The sequence below is a fragment of the Callorhinus ursinus genome, unplaced genomic scaffold, assembly GCF_003265705.2.
Source record: "Callorhinus ursinus isolate GAN/ISIS: 27379988/994484 unplaced genomic scaffold, GSC_fseal_2.0 scaffold20, whole genome shotgun sequence".
NCBI classification, from domain to species: Eukaryota; Metazoa; Chordata; class Mammalia; order Carnivora; family Otariidae; genus Callorhinus; species Callorhinus ursinus.
Genome location: NW_027397082.1, coordinates 33,014,852 through 33,029,499, shown reverse-complemented (window position 1 = coordinate 33,029,499; position 14,648 = coordinate 33,014,852). Strand labels below are relative to the sequence as shown.

At 36.7% G+C, this 14,648-nt stretch overlaps 1 protein-coding gene across 17 annotated transcripts in view; it reads right to left on the bottom strand.

Moving 5' to 3' along the window:
• Positions 1-401: 401 nt before the first annotated feature.
• PTPN20 (protein tyrosine phosphatase non-receptor type 20) overlaps positions 402-14,648 on the bottom strand; it is a 126,135-nt gene continuing 111,888 nt past the window's right edge. For 14 of the 17 annotated variants that reach the window (XM_073904521.1, XM_025881038.2, XM_025881040.2 and 11 more), the window contains 2 exons: positions 8,246-8,308; positions 5,239-7,378 (listed from right to left, as the gene is read on the bottom strand). In XM_073904521.1, the coding sequence (XP_073760622.1) occupies positions 7,313-7,378; positions 8,246-8,308 (129 nt within the window). In that variant the 3' untranslated portion in view covers positions 5,239-7,312. Of the gene's footprint in view, positions 509-5,238; positions 7,379-8,245; positions 8,309-14,648 lie in introns of those variants that run through there. The other 3 variants (XM_025881041.2, XM_025881042.2, XR_012381752.1) reach the window with 2 other exon arrangements.

Here is a 14,648-nt window from a genome sequence, read left to right as displayed (position 1 = left end):
CAGAGCAGGGAGCCTGATGCGGGGCTCTATGCAGGGCTCCATCCCAGGACTCAGACCATGACCTGAACTGAAGGCAGATGCTTAACGACTGAGCCACCCAGACTCCCCTACACCGTTTTGTTTTCAACCTTTTCATATCCTTGTGTTTTAGATTTGTCTCTTGATGTTTTTCATCATTTACTTTAAGCATTTGATTCACTTACACTTATTGTAATAACTGATTTCTTTGGGCTTTAAGCTAGTCTCTTAGATGCTTTTTATTTGCACCACCCTCTGTGTTTCTTTCCTTTCTTTCTTTTCTCTTTCTTTCTTTCTTCTTTCTTTCTTTCTTTCTTTCTTTCTTTCTTTCTTTCTTTCTTTCTTTCTTTCTTTCTTCTTTCTTTCTTTCTCTCTCTCTTTCTTTCTTTCTTTTTCTTTTCTTTCTTTCTGTTTCTTTTTTTTCTGTCTTGCCCATTGTTACTTTTTCTTAGTTTGGAGATTATATACTCTTTTCCTATTCTTTTAGTAGCTATAATAGAAATTATAAAAAGCATTTTAAAGTTATCAAAATCTAACACTGAGTGGTAAATTCACCCTTCTCTTGAACAATGTAAAGACCCTAGAACATTTTAAATTTATCTACATCACTCCTGAACAATATACTAGTGTTACTAATGTATTTAAATTCAGTATGTGTATTTTGAACTCAACAACATATTTAACCCATTCTCTGCTCTTAATTCCATCATTAATCTGAGATCATTTTCTGCCATTTTCATTTTAGAATTTCCTTTAGGGTCTCCTGCTTGAGGCAAACTCTCTAGTTTTGTTGTGTCTGAAAATGTCTTTCTATCACTTTCACTCCTGCAAGATTTAGAAACTGAAATCTGGGCACTAGTGATGTTCACTTTCACTGATTGGTCACTGTTTCTAGGCCATTTAAGTTGACAGAGCATCTATCTATCATCTCTATCATCTGTCTATCTATCTACATACCAATCCCCTACCAATGAATCATCTATCCATCATCTAAACAGTTTCTTAGTTCATATTGTCATTTCTAAGTGAGAACTATATGGTTTTTACTAAACTTCTGTATTACACCTGTATCTTTTTTCTTCTACACTGAGAGTCCTCATTCATAAGGATGCATAGGATGATTGAATTCAAATATTCCATAATTACTCATTTGCTTTACCCAACATTACGATAGTCTCAAAATAACAATTCAATACTACTCTACCAATTATTACCAAAAACACTTAAACATGTTTTGCCTATATTATACCTATATTATACTATTCTCTCCCATTTTTAAAAGATTATATCTACTTTGTCAGGTAATGTAGACATTTGTATACTATAATTTCTTCCTTTTATTTTAAAACACATATGTCCATACATTTGTTAGCATTAAACATATATAATTCATATTATATATATAATTAGAATACATATATATAATGCCATTATGTAAATGACTCTAAGTATTTTGGTTATTTCAAGTGTGTTTTTTTAGTAGGTTCTCCAGAAAGGGAACTTGGGAACAATTTTTTCTCCCATGTTGACATTAATTTACACCCTTTATACATCAAGGTTTTACTAGATATAAAATCCTTGGCTCATATTTTTTCCTTGAAAATCTTAAATATATTACTCTATTTTTCCTGTCATAAAATGTTACTGTCAAAAAGACTGATAGTAACCTAATTTCATTTTCCTATTCTTTTTGCATAGATGCCCAAAAGATTTTTTTTTCTTCAAACTTCACTAATTTTACTAAAACATTCCTTGGCATTCATCAAGCTCATCTGATAGTCTCAGGTATGTACTGTAGTATTCCAATATGTAATTTTAAATATTTTTTTTAATTTCAGGAATATTTTCTTAAATTATATTGTGTTTCCTCTGTACCCTTTCTTTGGTTTTCTTCTTTAAAAGTTCTATTATTGGGGTGCCTGGGTGGCTCAGTCGTTAAGCGTCTGCCTTCGGCTGAGGTCATGATCCCAGTATCCTGGGATTGGGCCCCGTATCAAGCTCCCTGCTCCATGGGAAGCCTGCTTCTCCCTCTCGCACTCCCCCTGCTTGTGTTCCCTCTCTCGCTGTCTCTCTCTCTGTCAAATAAATAAATATCTTAAAAAAAATAAGTCATATTATCTGTATAGTAGTCTTCTTTGCCTATCATTGATATTTGTCATGCTCTTGAGATGTTTCCTTCATTTTATTTTGAAAATGTTTCTCCTCTGAAACTTATTTCTTATCAAGGCATCAATTATTGTATTTATTTACTTGTGTTCTTTCTAATTTAGTCTTCATTTTTAAAACTTTTGTCTCTAATTCTCAATTTGTCAAACAACTTTGAATTCTTCTCATACTGATTTTTGTAGTTCGTGTATCTTATGTGATTTTCCTAATGTCTTTAAGCTAATTTTGAAATACTAGGTTATAGTTTTGATCTGTTTTTTGATCACGTCTTTCTGGTGTACCTTCGTTGTCTGTAAGGATGCTATTGAGTTCCCTGGCATTTTTTCCCCCTTGTAGTAACTTGTATGGGATTTAATCATGATACTTTTTGATTACTCATTTTTATGTGAATTTAATTTTCCTGAACTTTTAAGGGGTTTGCTCAGATAGCTCTGGTAACTTGACTGAGCTCACCTTCTGAAGTTTGCCTCTGCTCCCCTTGTTCACTTTTATATGGACCTTCTCTTTTCTTCACCGCAGTTATCCCTGTTTTGCTCAATTTTGATTCTACAGTTTCTCCTCAGCGTGGGACTTGGTTCCAGAAAGGAATCTCAGCTCATCAGCTTTTAGAGTAGATAAAAGCTAGATTGTTCCAACCCCTCTAGGCTTTACCAAGTGCTCCTTGCACTTAGTCACTTTTTAAGTGGACAATCTTCTAGTTTTAGCTATTGTCCTCAAATTAGCCCACCACATTTTCCAGTAAATATCTGATGGGTGTTTTGGCTGTTTTGGGATCCATCTGTTAGTAAATAAAATGGGTCCTTCACCAGAGAGTTTGAGAAGTGCTGATAAAGGAATCAGAGGAAGGACAGATGAGTATTAGGAGGCTTCATAGGGCTTCGTGAAAGAGGTGGATTTTAGGCTGGGCCAAGAAGGGCAGTCAAGGTAGGAATGAATGTTGACATTCCCCAGGACTCTGCCATTGGCCTCCATCTCACTTTCTTTGGGGGAGCTTACCCATTCCCATACTTTCAAGCATTGACTTCAAGGAAAACATTCCTCCAGATCTAGGTCTTTAGCCCAGGCTTGTAGAGCCACTTGGAGGTCCCATAAGCATAACAAATTCAGCACAGTCCAAACTAAGCACATGGCTCTCTCCAAAAACTTTGTCACTGCATCCCACGTGTTATGTTTTTATTTTATTTCAAAATATTTTCTAATTTCTCTTGTGATTTTTTTCCTTTGACCATAAGTTATTTAGAAGTATACTGTTTTATTTCCAAATATTTTGGGATTTTTGAAATATCTTTGTTATTGATTTCTAGTTAATTCCATAAACATACTTGTATAGTTCCTTTTCTATGAATTATATTGAGGCTTATTTTATGACCCAAAATATGATCACTCTTGGTGAATGTCCCACATGCACTTGAAAAAATGTGTATCCTGCTGTACTTTGGTGCAGTGCTCTAGAAATGTCAATTAGGTCAAAATGGTTTGTAGTGTTATTCAAATCTTTTATATTCTTACTGATTTGTCTGTCTACTTACCTATCAATTACTAAGACAGGAATGGTGAAATCTCCAAAGACAATTGTGGACTTGTCTATCTTTCTAGTTGTATCAGTTCTATCAGTTTTTGCGTCATAAATTTTGAAGCTCTGGACTGGAAATGCTACATTTAGCATACAATAAATTCATAAATATATATGAGTCTGTTGAGTCTCCTTCTTGACTATTTCGTTCCATTGATCCATTTGTATATCCCTGAGCCAGAATCACATTGTTTGAATTAACTGTGACTTTAGATAATACTTTGATTATTGCTAAGGCAAACAATCTCTCTTCCCCACAATTACCTTTACTTTTTTAAAATTTTTTATTTAAATTCAATTTAGTTAACCTCTTCTTTTTCAAAAATATCTTGGTTCTTTTCATGTATTTACTGTTCATTTAGAATGCGAGCATCAATGGGTCAAGTTCTTGCTAAGTTAAATTTTAAGTATTTTATACATTTTACATCTCCCTGTTGCTCAGAGGCATTTTTCCTATTGAAGATATAGAACAGAGGGTGGCAGACTTTTCCTTTAAAGGGCCAGATGGTAAATATTTTTAGGCTCTATGGGCCCTATGATCTCTGCCACTGCTAACCTGGCCATTGCCATTATAGCACAAAAGCAGCAAGGGACAATATATAAACAAATGGGCATAAAACTTTACTTACAGAAGCAGGCAACACATCAGATTTGACCTTTGAGCCATAATCTGATGACCCCTGATATAGAAAAAAATTAATTTTTACAGTTATCTTGTCTCCAGGCTTCATAATGATTTTTCTAATACTATATTTTAGTTGCGTCTATTATTTCTATGTGGGCAAATATACAAACAAAAGATCGTTTTGTTCTAACTTTCCAATATATTTATGCCAGTTATTCCCTTTTGTAGTCTTCCTGCATTGATGAGGTAACTCCAGAGCAATGCTGTAGTGCTAACAGGAGTTACTGTTTTGCTAATGGGAAGGCTCTCTTTTTTCACTTCCCAGTATGATGTTGCTATTAGTTTATAAAAAATGTTCTTTATCATGTTCAAGTTTCAGATATGGAAGTTACATTAGGTATGTTTTAAGATCCCTTGTAATTCAAATTGTTTCATGACGAGGTCCTTACTTCCTGCTTTTTGATTATAGCTGTAGACAAAGGGAGTACTCCACTGAGCAGTACATCACCCCCACTGAGTGACACTGACCTGTTTCTACTTAATGAATACTATCCAAATCTTCTGGTTCAATTACTTAATCCTCAAGACAACATATAAGAAAAGTAATTCTTCCCAGGGATTAAGAAAAAGTAAGTAGGAAATGAAACTGTTTTGTTTTAGAGTTACTTAAGGCGTTTTCATTTAAGACCTTTCAATAAGAATAAATCACTGAAATGACCTTTGAGTAGTAAATGTAAAGTTAATTGAAAATTCAATAATGTTCTAGATAGATTAGGGGTGAAAAGCTCAAGGAAAAATAAATTACCAAGACTTACATGAGAATAAAACCTACAATGTTTATTTCTGAAAAGCTTTGGTCCAACATGTAAGTCCATCAAGTACAATGCAACTTTAAAAATATGTATTTAAGAAAGTTAATAAATGCATATATGCTTTCATCTAAATAGTTTAAACTTTCGTCTAAATAAGCATTCATATACTTAAAAAGGTGTCAGTGGGAGTTTCATATTCATATTCTAGGCTAAGATTGATTTATTGTTGGTAGGAAACATAGTATTTCATTTAGTCAAAAGCTTTCAGTTTGGAATTCACTTTCCAAAAATGAAATAAAACAAGTGCAATCAGTATTTCCATATTGACTTATTTAATTTCCCTGAAAAACTAAAAATTAGTCCAGCTATAAAAATATGAGGCACACATTAAAGAAGAAACATGTTTACCATCAAAATTGTGGCATTTTCTTTACAAGAACATTTCAAGGCCTAGATAATAAAAATACTTCAGGCAATACACAGTAAGTCTTTTCATTTAGATAACAGCATAGAACCTTCTCAGGAATGCTGTTGTACATTATATCTATTATTTTACAATAACAGAGAGAAAATAAAATTAGGGATACAAATATTAAAGGCCAATCATCAAAATGAAATTAATGTTTAGCATAGACTATTATTTATATGAACAACATAAATAGGTAGAATCATCAATTTGATTTAATATAAAATACATTTCTGGGATATAATTATTTCTAAATGAAAATTATCAAGTTTAATTCAACAAATTCAAATATTCATTCAGCCAAGGGAATAAAATAAGCCTCTTATAAATTCAAGATTTACATTAATATTAGAAATTTTCTCAATATGATACATAGAATATTCTGATCTCCACTGAATTACACTGTACAAAGGCATGTAGTAATTGCTATATAGCTTATAATCAGGTATAAACTGGTCACTAAAATTCCTTGACCAAAATATCACTGTAATTGTATGAGGCAAAGTCCTATAATGAGATGGATATAATAATGGCCACATCTTTTCAAAAAGAGAATATGGAAGTTTTCATTTTCACAACTATGACTTTGGTTTTCCAAAACCTAGTTCCCAAAGCCAACTTCTAAATGTTACAGCAGAGGTGGGGCAGTAATGGAAAGAAATGATTTAATGGAACTCTGAAGAAAAAAATAACTACCATAGATCTTAGTTTGAGAAATATATCTGGCGTAAGAGATACACAGAATTATGTAATAATGCTTATATCAAAGTTTATTGGTTAGCTAAAGGGCAAAGAGTAAGAGGCAAGTAAAATGTAATATGTGCTTTTAACAAAGCAGACTGAGTAATACATTAAGTGTTAGGGTGGGATAGGAAAGAACTCAAGCTGGGCAAAAATCTCCTCTTGGACTTTCTATGTAAACATCTATTTTAGTTTTGGACCATTCACCAGTGTGCTCATGTGATGGAGCAGAGGAACTCTGCCCGCCCACGAATACTTCCCCAACCAGCAGGTCCCTGTGCAGCTGCTCTAGAAGGGCAGCTTGTCCTCTGTGGTCCCTGGGGCCCCGAGAGTGTGGAACTATAGGAAAATGGAGTCCAATTTGTGTGGAAAGTTACTTCTCCTAATTAGTGAACTGAGTTATTCAAATACGAGCTAAAAGTGCAGCCTCTAGCTAAAAAACATGGATGATTACCTGTCTTGAAAAGGCCTGTAAGAGCTCATGATGTGACCTTGCATTTACTAGCCCTGTGTTCTCCAAAATAAGGTAAGGGCTTTATAAGGTCCTGGAAATCTCAGCTTCCTTTAGCTGCCTGTCCAAATGACATCTTAATGAATATAGTTCAAGTCCTTTATTGGGTTCTGTAATCCCTTTAACCAAATGGGCTGCAGTTGTTTTATGCAACTTTTGTTTCACTGGAAAATGTGGGAGTGTATTTTGCTATTTCTAAGTAAGATGAATGGACAAACACTGTTCACCCCAAACCAAATGATGCTGCCTTCAGGGAGTTGTCAGAAAGAAAGGCAAGTGATACACCCAGAAAGCACATGGTACGTGTAAGCAAAGCCCTTCAGCACAACCGGAACATGTTCTTTATGAGGAGGCTCCAAGCCACTTGGTAATTTCAAATGTGAGGCAACAGAAGTCTTTCTTAATCTAAAGTCAGAATCTTCTGAAGAACTTCAAGCACAACTTTATAACAAAAGAAATACTGCTCCTATATACATATATATGAAAAACAACAGAATGTTAAGCAGTTGAATACCAATATCCACTTTCAGAAAACATAGTTGTAATTTTCAACCATAAAGGAAAGTTCCTAAAAAGAGCAAACATTTAGCCAGGAACTTCTTTACGAAAACGTATATTTTTTAAATATCAGGAAGAAAAGTAATATGGTGCTTGGTCTAGAATTAGTTAACTCAGGTCTTGGCTGAACAGAGGGGAAACTGACCCTCAATCCCAATCTCCTTATATTTCCCTGGATACATCGCGTCTAAACTTTTTTTTTTTTTTTAAAGTGTAGCCTCAGGTCTCTCAGGCAACCCAAGTTCAAAGAAAATGCTTCCTATCATTCAACATTGGCCTAAAAACAGGTCAACCTAAGGATTTAGGGGTTCCTGTTTGTTTTCATTATCCATACTCTTGATTCCCCCTCCCAATGATTAATAACTAATCTGTAACATCAATACTATCTTTATATGACATGCCAATGACTTCGATAATTTAGTGGCAAGTAAATATCCCAAAACTTCTATCCAGAAACCTATGAATAACTTTAGATACGTTACTTAAATAACATGGCATCACGGATGGACAAAGCATGTGTTTGGGCATCAGGAGACTTCAATTTCCCACCTGGCTCCTCCACGTACTATATGAATGACCTCACAGAACAGACTTCATTATTCTGAACATGAACTACTTCATCAGTAATATCAGAGAAAAATTAATGTCTACCCCAAGCAGTGAGAATTCAATGATATCATATAGGTAAAAGAGATTTATAAATTGTAACATGCTATACATGTTAATCTTTATATTCATTATTCTTTTTATTAGAATTTATATAGTGAGAGCTTACCTTCGTTTGAATCATGCCATAACGCTGTTCTCTCATTTGGGTCACTATATTCTTGATGTTGAACTGCAACAGGATGACAGTGATTTTTGTATTACTCACATAGGGGGAAAACACAAACCCACAGATTGCCAAATGAGTACTCCATAATTCTTTCCAGTAAAAGAGATGTCAAGATTTAACCAGAAAGTTCTCATTTCCAGCAATAAGAAAATGTACTATTTTTAACCTACTCTAATGGAGAAGGAAGACTTTAGTTTAAAAGGTTTCCAGGAAAAAGCAGGAAGCAATCATTTATAGTAAGAAATGCTCTCCAAAAGAAATAACAACAAATTTGCCCCGGTGTCTACTCTTCTGTTCTCCAAAGGGAAAACTTAAAGCAGCACTGTAATTCTGGAAAAGTCTGAAGCATAGAATACTTTCTCTGGCCACATAGTAACACAGCTGTTTCTTATCTAAAGAGCCCTCTCAACTCAAATAGAGACCCCGAGCAACAGTTGGCCTGATACCAGAGTCTGCACCTGTGCATGGAGACCAGCCTAGCCAGTGTGGTTGCTGAGCTGGTGCAGGTCTGCAAGGAGCTGTTGCTATTCCACAATAAGGTAAGTCCAGAAACTGGTAGTTAAGTGTTTAGAAACTCTTCTGGCAATCTGACAGCAGCATCAAGGAGCATCACTAGCAGAACAGGATATAGACCATCTCAGGTGATGCTGAACTTCCTAGAGAGTCACAAGTGGTGCAAGCTGAGGACCAGTCATGTTCAGCAAAACCACATTGATACATGAAATTTTAAGGTTTGTTATCTATAACCCCAAAATATATGAAAATCAGAGAAAATGTAACCAGTCCTTTATATTTATAACTTTTCATTTTTACAATAATTTAAATTTTAATTGAGCCATTAAAAATTTTATACTGGAATAATTATAGATATACAGTAAGTTGCAAAAAAATGTACATGGAAATCCTATATACCCTTCACCCAATCTCCCCAATTATGCCATCCTGTATAATTATAGTATAATATCAAAACTCAGAAATTGACATTGGTATGATCCATGGAGCCTATTCAGATTTTGCCAGTTTTTCAGGCAATCATTTGTGAGTTTGTGTGTATCTGTTTTGTGTAGTTTTGTGCAATATTACCACACGTGAAGACTCAGGCAACTGCGACCACAATCAAGATACCTAACTGTTCCACCACAAGACTTTCTCATGTTATCCATTAGAACTACTCATCCAACCCAGTTCCTAACCCTTGGCAACGAGTCTCATCTGTTCTCCATATCGACCGTTTTGTTACTTTAAGAGGATTATATGAATGGAATCACATAATATCTAACCTTTTGAGACTGACTTTTTTTTTCATTCAACATAATTGCTTTGAGACCTATCCAAATTGTTGTGCAAATCAATAGTTCATTCCTTTTTATTGTTTAGAAGTATTGCATGGCATGGACATACACCAGTCTGTTGAATCATCAGCTTGTGGAAGGACATCTAGGTTGATTCCAGTTTTTGGCTATTATGAATGGATCTACTATGAACATTTATATACAGGCTTTTGTGTGAATGTACATTTTCATTTCTCTGGGACAAACACCCAAGAGTGCTATTGCTGGAGTTGTATGGTAAATTTAATTTAGTTTTGTTCCTGTTTGTTTTAAAGAAATTGTAGGGGCACCTGGGTTGCTCAGTTGGTCAAGCATGTGACTCTTGATTTTGGCTTAGGTCATGATTTCAGGGTTATGAAATCGAGGCCTGTGCTGGGGACTGCACTGACTGTGGAGCCTGTTAAAATTCTCTCTCTCCCTGTGCCCCTCCCCCACCCTGCACTTGTGCTCTCTCTATAAAAAAAGAAGAGAAGCTGTAAAACTATTTTCTAGAATGAGTATACCATTTTACATTCCCACAAGCAACAAATGATTAATCTAGTTTCCTCAACTCTAAACCAGCACTTGGTGGTGTCACTATTTTTTATATGTCTTTCTGATAGATGTCTACTGATATTTCATCATAGTTTTAATTTCATTTCCCTAAAAGCTAATGAAGCTGAACACCTTTTTATGTGGTAATTTGTCATCTTTTTATCCTCTTTGGTGAAATGTCTGTTCATATCTCTGACCCATTTTCTAACTGGGCTGCCTTTTGTTTTTCATTCTTTATTACTAAGTTTTGAGGATGCCTTCTATAATTCTAAATGTAAGACCTTTGTTGGATATGTGATTTGCAGTTTCTCCGAGTCTTTAGCTTGTCTTTTCATTCTCTTAATAGGGTCTTTCACAAAATTAATTATTTTAATTTGCTTTCCCCCTAATATTAGTAATGGCAAGAATGTTTGCTCTCACTGCATGTATTAAACCCAAACTTAAAGTTCTAGGTAGCTTAACAAGGCCAGAAAACCAAATAAGAGGGGGGCGGAGCAAGATGGCGGAGGAGTAGGAGACCTGGATTTCGTCTGGTCTCAGGAATTCAGCTGAATAGGGATCAAACCATTCTGAACACCTACGAACTCAACAGGAGATCAAAGAGGAGAGTAGCAACAACTCTCTGAACAGAAAAATGACCACTTACTGGAAGGTAGGACGTGCGGAGAAGTGAATCCGAGGCGATATTCGGGAGGAGAGACGGCGGGGGAGGGGGCCTCCGTCGGCCGCTTCTGGCAAGTGATAGAGCCGCAGAGCACAAAATGGGAACTTTTAGAAGTCGGCTCGGCTGAGGGACGTCGCTCCAGTGGCTGGGCGGGGGGTGGAACCCTGGCGGGACAGTGTGGTCTCAGGACCCTCGGGGTCACAGAAAGACCAGGGGTGCCTGAGTGCAGCAGAGCTCCCAGGTATCAGAGTGGGGAAGCCGGCTGCAGAGACAGAGCCGAGGCATGTGCTCTCAGCTCAGGGGTTGCCATAAACTGTGATCTGTGGCACAGTCGGGCCACTGCTCCTCCAGCAGGGACCCAACAAACAGCAGAGCTGGGGAGACTCCCCTTCCTTCCCCAGGAGGAGCGGCGCAGGAGCGCACTGCAGGGTCTGCTGGGTTTGGAGACTCCACACGAGGTCGGGTGCCAGAGATAGAAACGCTCGGTCACAGGCCGGGTGAGCACAGAGTGCGGACGGAGACCAGGGAGACGGGAGTGACTACTTTTCTCTGGGGGCGCACTGAGGAGCAGGGCCCCGAGTTCTCAGCTCCTCTGGGTGGAGATTGGGAGGCCACCATGTTCACCCTGGTCCTCCAAAGCTGTATGAGAGCTTGCAGGGAACAAAAGCTCCTGAGAGCAAACAGGAGCAGCTTGCTTATGCCGACCGACAAGGGCGGGGCAATACCACCTCCCGCAAAGACATTTAGGAACCATGGCAACAGGCCCCTCCCCCAGAAGATTAGCAGGAACAGCCAGCAAGCCAAGACCAAGTTTACCGATCAAGGAGAATGGGAAAACTCCAGCGCTAGGGTAATACTGCACATAGAATTCATGGCTTTTTTTACCATGATTCATTAGTTTTTCAAACTAATTTTAACTGTTTTTTAAATTTTTCTTTTCCCCCTTTTCAACCAAATTTTATCAATCCTTTTTTTAAAAAAACATTTTTTATTTTTCATTTTTAGAGTCGTATTTTATCCCTTCATAGTAGTTACCCTTATTTTTGGCATATATATATATATATAAGTTGTTCTCTCTTTAAAATTTTGAGATACAGTTTCTTCTAACAGATCAAAATATACCCTAAATCACTAGTGTATGGCTTTGTTCTAGTCTCCTGCCTGATCACATTCTCTCCCCTTTTTCTTTTTTTTTTTTAATCTTCTTTCTTTTTTCAAACAACTTCTTATCTTATCAATTCCTTTTATAAAACCTTTTATAATTTTCACCTTTACAGTCATCTTCCATCCCTTCATTGTATCAACCCTTATTTTATACATATATAAGTCTTTCTTCCTTTAAAATTTTAGGAGGCACTTTTTTCTAACAAACCAAAATATGCCCAAAATATAGTGTGTGGCACTGATCTATGCAATACCCTAATCATATTTGATCATACTCTGTTTTTTTTTTTGTACTGTTCTGTTTTTGTTTTTATGTTTTTCTTTTCTTTTTTTCTCTTTCTTTTTTCTTTCTCTCCCCTTCTTTTCCCTTGGTTTCAGGTCTTTTCTGATTTCTATAGAGTATATTTGCTGGGGACGTTGTTAACCTGTTAGCATTTTGTTCTCTCATTCATTTATTCTCCTGTGGACAAAATGACAAGATGAAAAAAATCACCTCAGCAAAAAGAACAAGAGGTGGTACCGTCTGCCAGGGACCAACTCAATACGGACATTAGTACGATGTCGGACCTAGAGTTCAGAGACATGACTTTAAAGATACTAGATGCGCTTGAAAAAAGCATGGAAGTTATTAGAGAAACCCTTTCTGGAGAAATAAAAGAACTAAAATCTAACCAAGTCGAAATCAAAAAGGCTATTGATGAGGTGCAATCAAAAACGGGGGCACTAACTGCTAGGATAAATGAGGCAGAAGAGAGAATCAGCGATATAGAAGCTCAAATGATGGGAAAAAAAGAGGCTGAGAAAAAGAGAGAGAAACAACTACAGGATCACGAGGGCAGAATTCGAGAGATAAGCGATACAATAAGACGAAACAACATTAGAATAATTGGGATCCCAGAAGAAGAAGAAAGAGAGAGAGGGACAGAAGGTATATTGGAGCAAATAATAGTAGAGAACTTCCCTAATGTGAGGAAGGAAACAGCCATGAAAATCCAGGAGGCACAGAGAACCCCTCTCAAAATCAATAAAAATAGGTCAACACCCCGACATCTAAGAGTAAAACTTACGAGTCTCAGAGACAAAGAGAAAATCCTGAAAGCAGCTCGGGAGAAGAGATATGTAACCTACAATGGTAGAAATATTAGATTGGCAATGGACCTATCCACAGAGACCTGGCAGGCCAGAAAGGACTGGCATGAGATCTTCAGAGCACTAAATGAGAAAAATATGCAGCCAAGAATACTATATCCAGATAGGCTGTCATTGAAAATAGAAGGAGAGATAAAAAGCTTCCAAGACAAACAAAAACTAAAGGAATTTGCAAACATGAAACCAGCCCTCCAAGAAATATTGAAGGGGGTCCTCTAAGCAAAGAGAGAGCCTAAAAGCAGCATAGATCGGAAAGGAACACAGACAATATACAGTAACAGTCACCTTACAGGCAATACAATGGCACTAAATTCATACCTTTCAATAGTTACCCTGAATGTAAATGGGCTAAATGCCCCAATCAAAAGACACAGGCTATCAGATTGGATTAAAAAACAAGACCCATCAATATGCTGTCTGCAAGGGACTCATTTTAGACCCAATGACACCCCCAGATTGAAAGTGAGGGGGTGGAAAACCATTTACCATGCTAATGGACACCAAAAGAAAGCTGGGGTGGCAATCCTTTTATCAGACAAATTAGATTTTAAACCAAAGACTGTAATAAGAGATGAAGAAGGACACTATATCCTACTTCAAGGGTCTATCCAACAAGAAGATCTAACAATTGTAAATATCTATGCCCCTAAGATGGGAGCAGCCACTTTTATACGGCAACTAATAACAAAAGCGAAGAAACACATCGACAACAATACAATAATAGTGGGGGACTTTAACACCCCCCTGACTGAAATGGACAGATCATCTAAGAAAAAGATCAACAAGGATATAAAGACTTTAAATGACACACTGGACCAAATGGACTTCACAGACATATTCAGAACATTCCATCCCAAAGCAACGGAATACACATTCTTCTGTACTGCCCATGGAACATTCTCCAGGACTGATCACACCCTAGGTCAAAAATCAGGACTCCACTGGTACCAAAAGATTGGGATTATTCCCCGCATATTTTCAGACCACGATGCTTTGAAACTAGAACTCAATCACAAGAGGAACGTCGGAAAGAACACAAAGACATGGAGGCTAAAGAGCATCCTACTAAAGAATGAATGGGTCAACCAGGAAATTAAAGACGAATTTAAAAAAAATCATGGAAACCAATGAAAATGAAAACACAACTGTTCAAAATCTTTGGGATACAGCAAAGGCAGTCCTGAGAGGAAAGTATAGAGCAATACAAGCCTTTCTCAAGAAACAAGAAAGGTCTCAAATACACAACCTAACCCTACACCTAAAGGAGCTGGAGAAAGAACAGCAAATAAAGCCTAAACCCAGCAGGAGAAGAGAAATAATAAAGATCGGAGCAGAAATCAATGAAATAGAAACCAAAAGAACAGTAGAACAGATCCACGAACCTAGGAGCTGGTTCTTTGAAAGAATTAACAAGATGGATAAACCCCTGGCCAGACTTATCAAAAAGAAAAGAGAAATGACCCAAATCAACAAAATCACGAATGAAAGAGGAGAGATCATA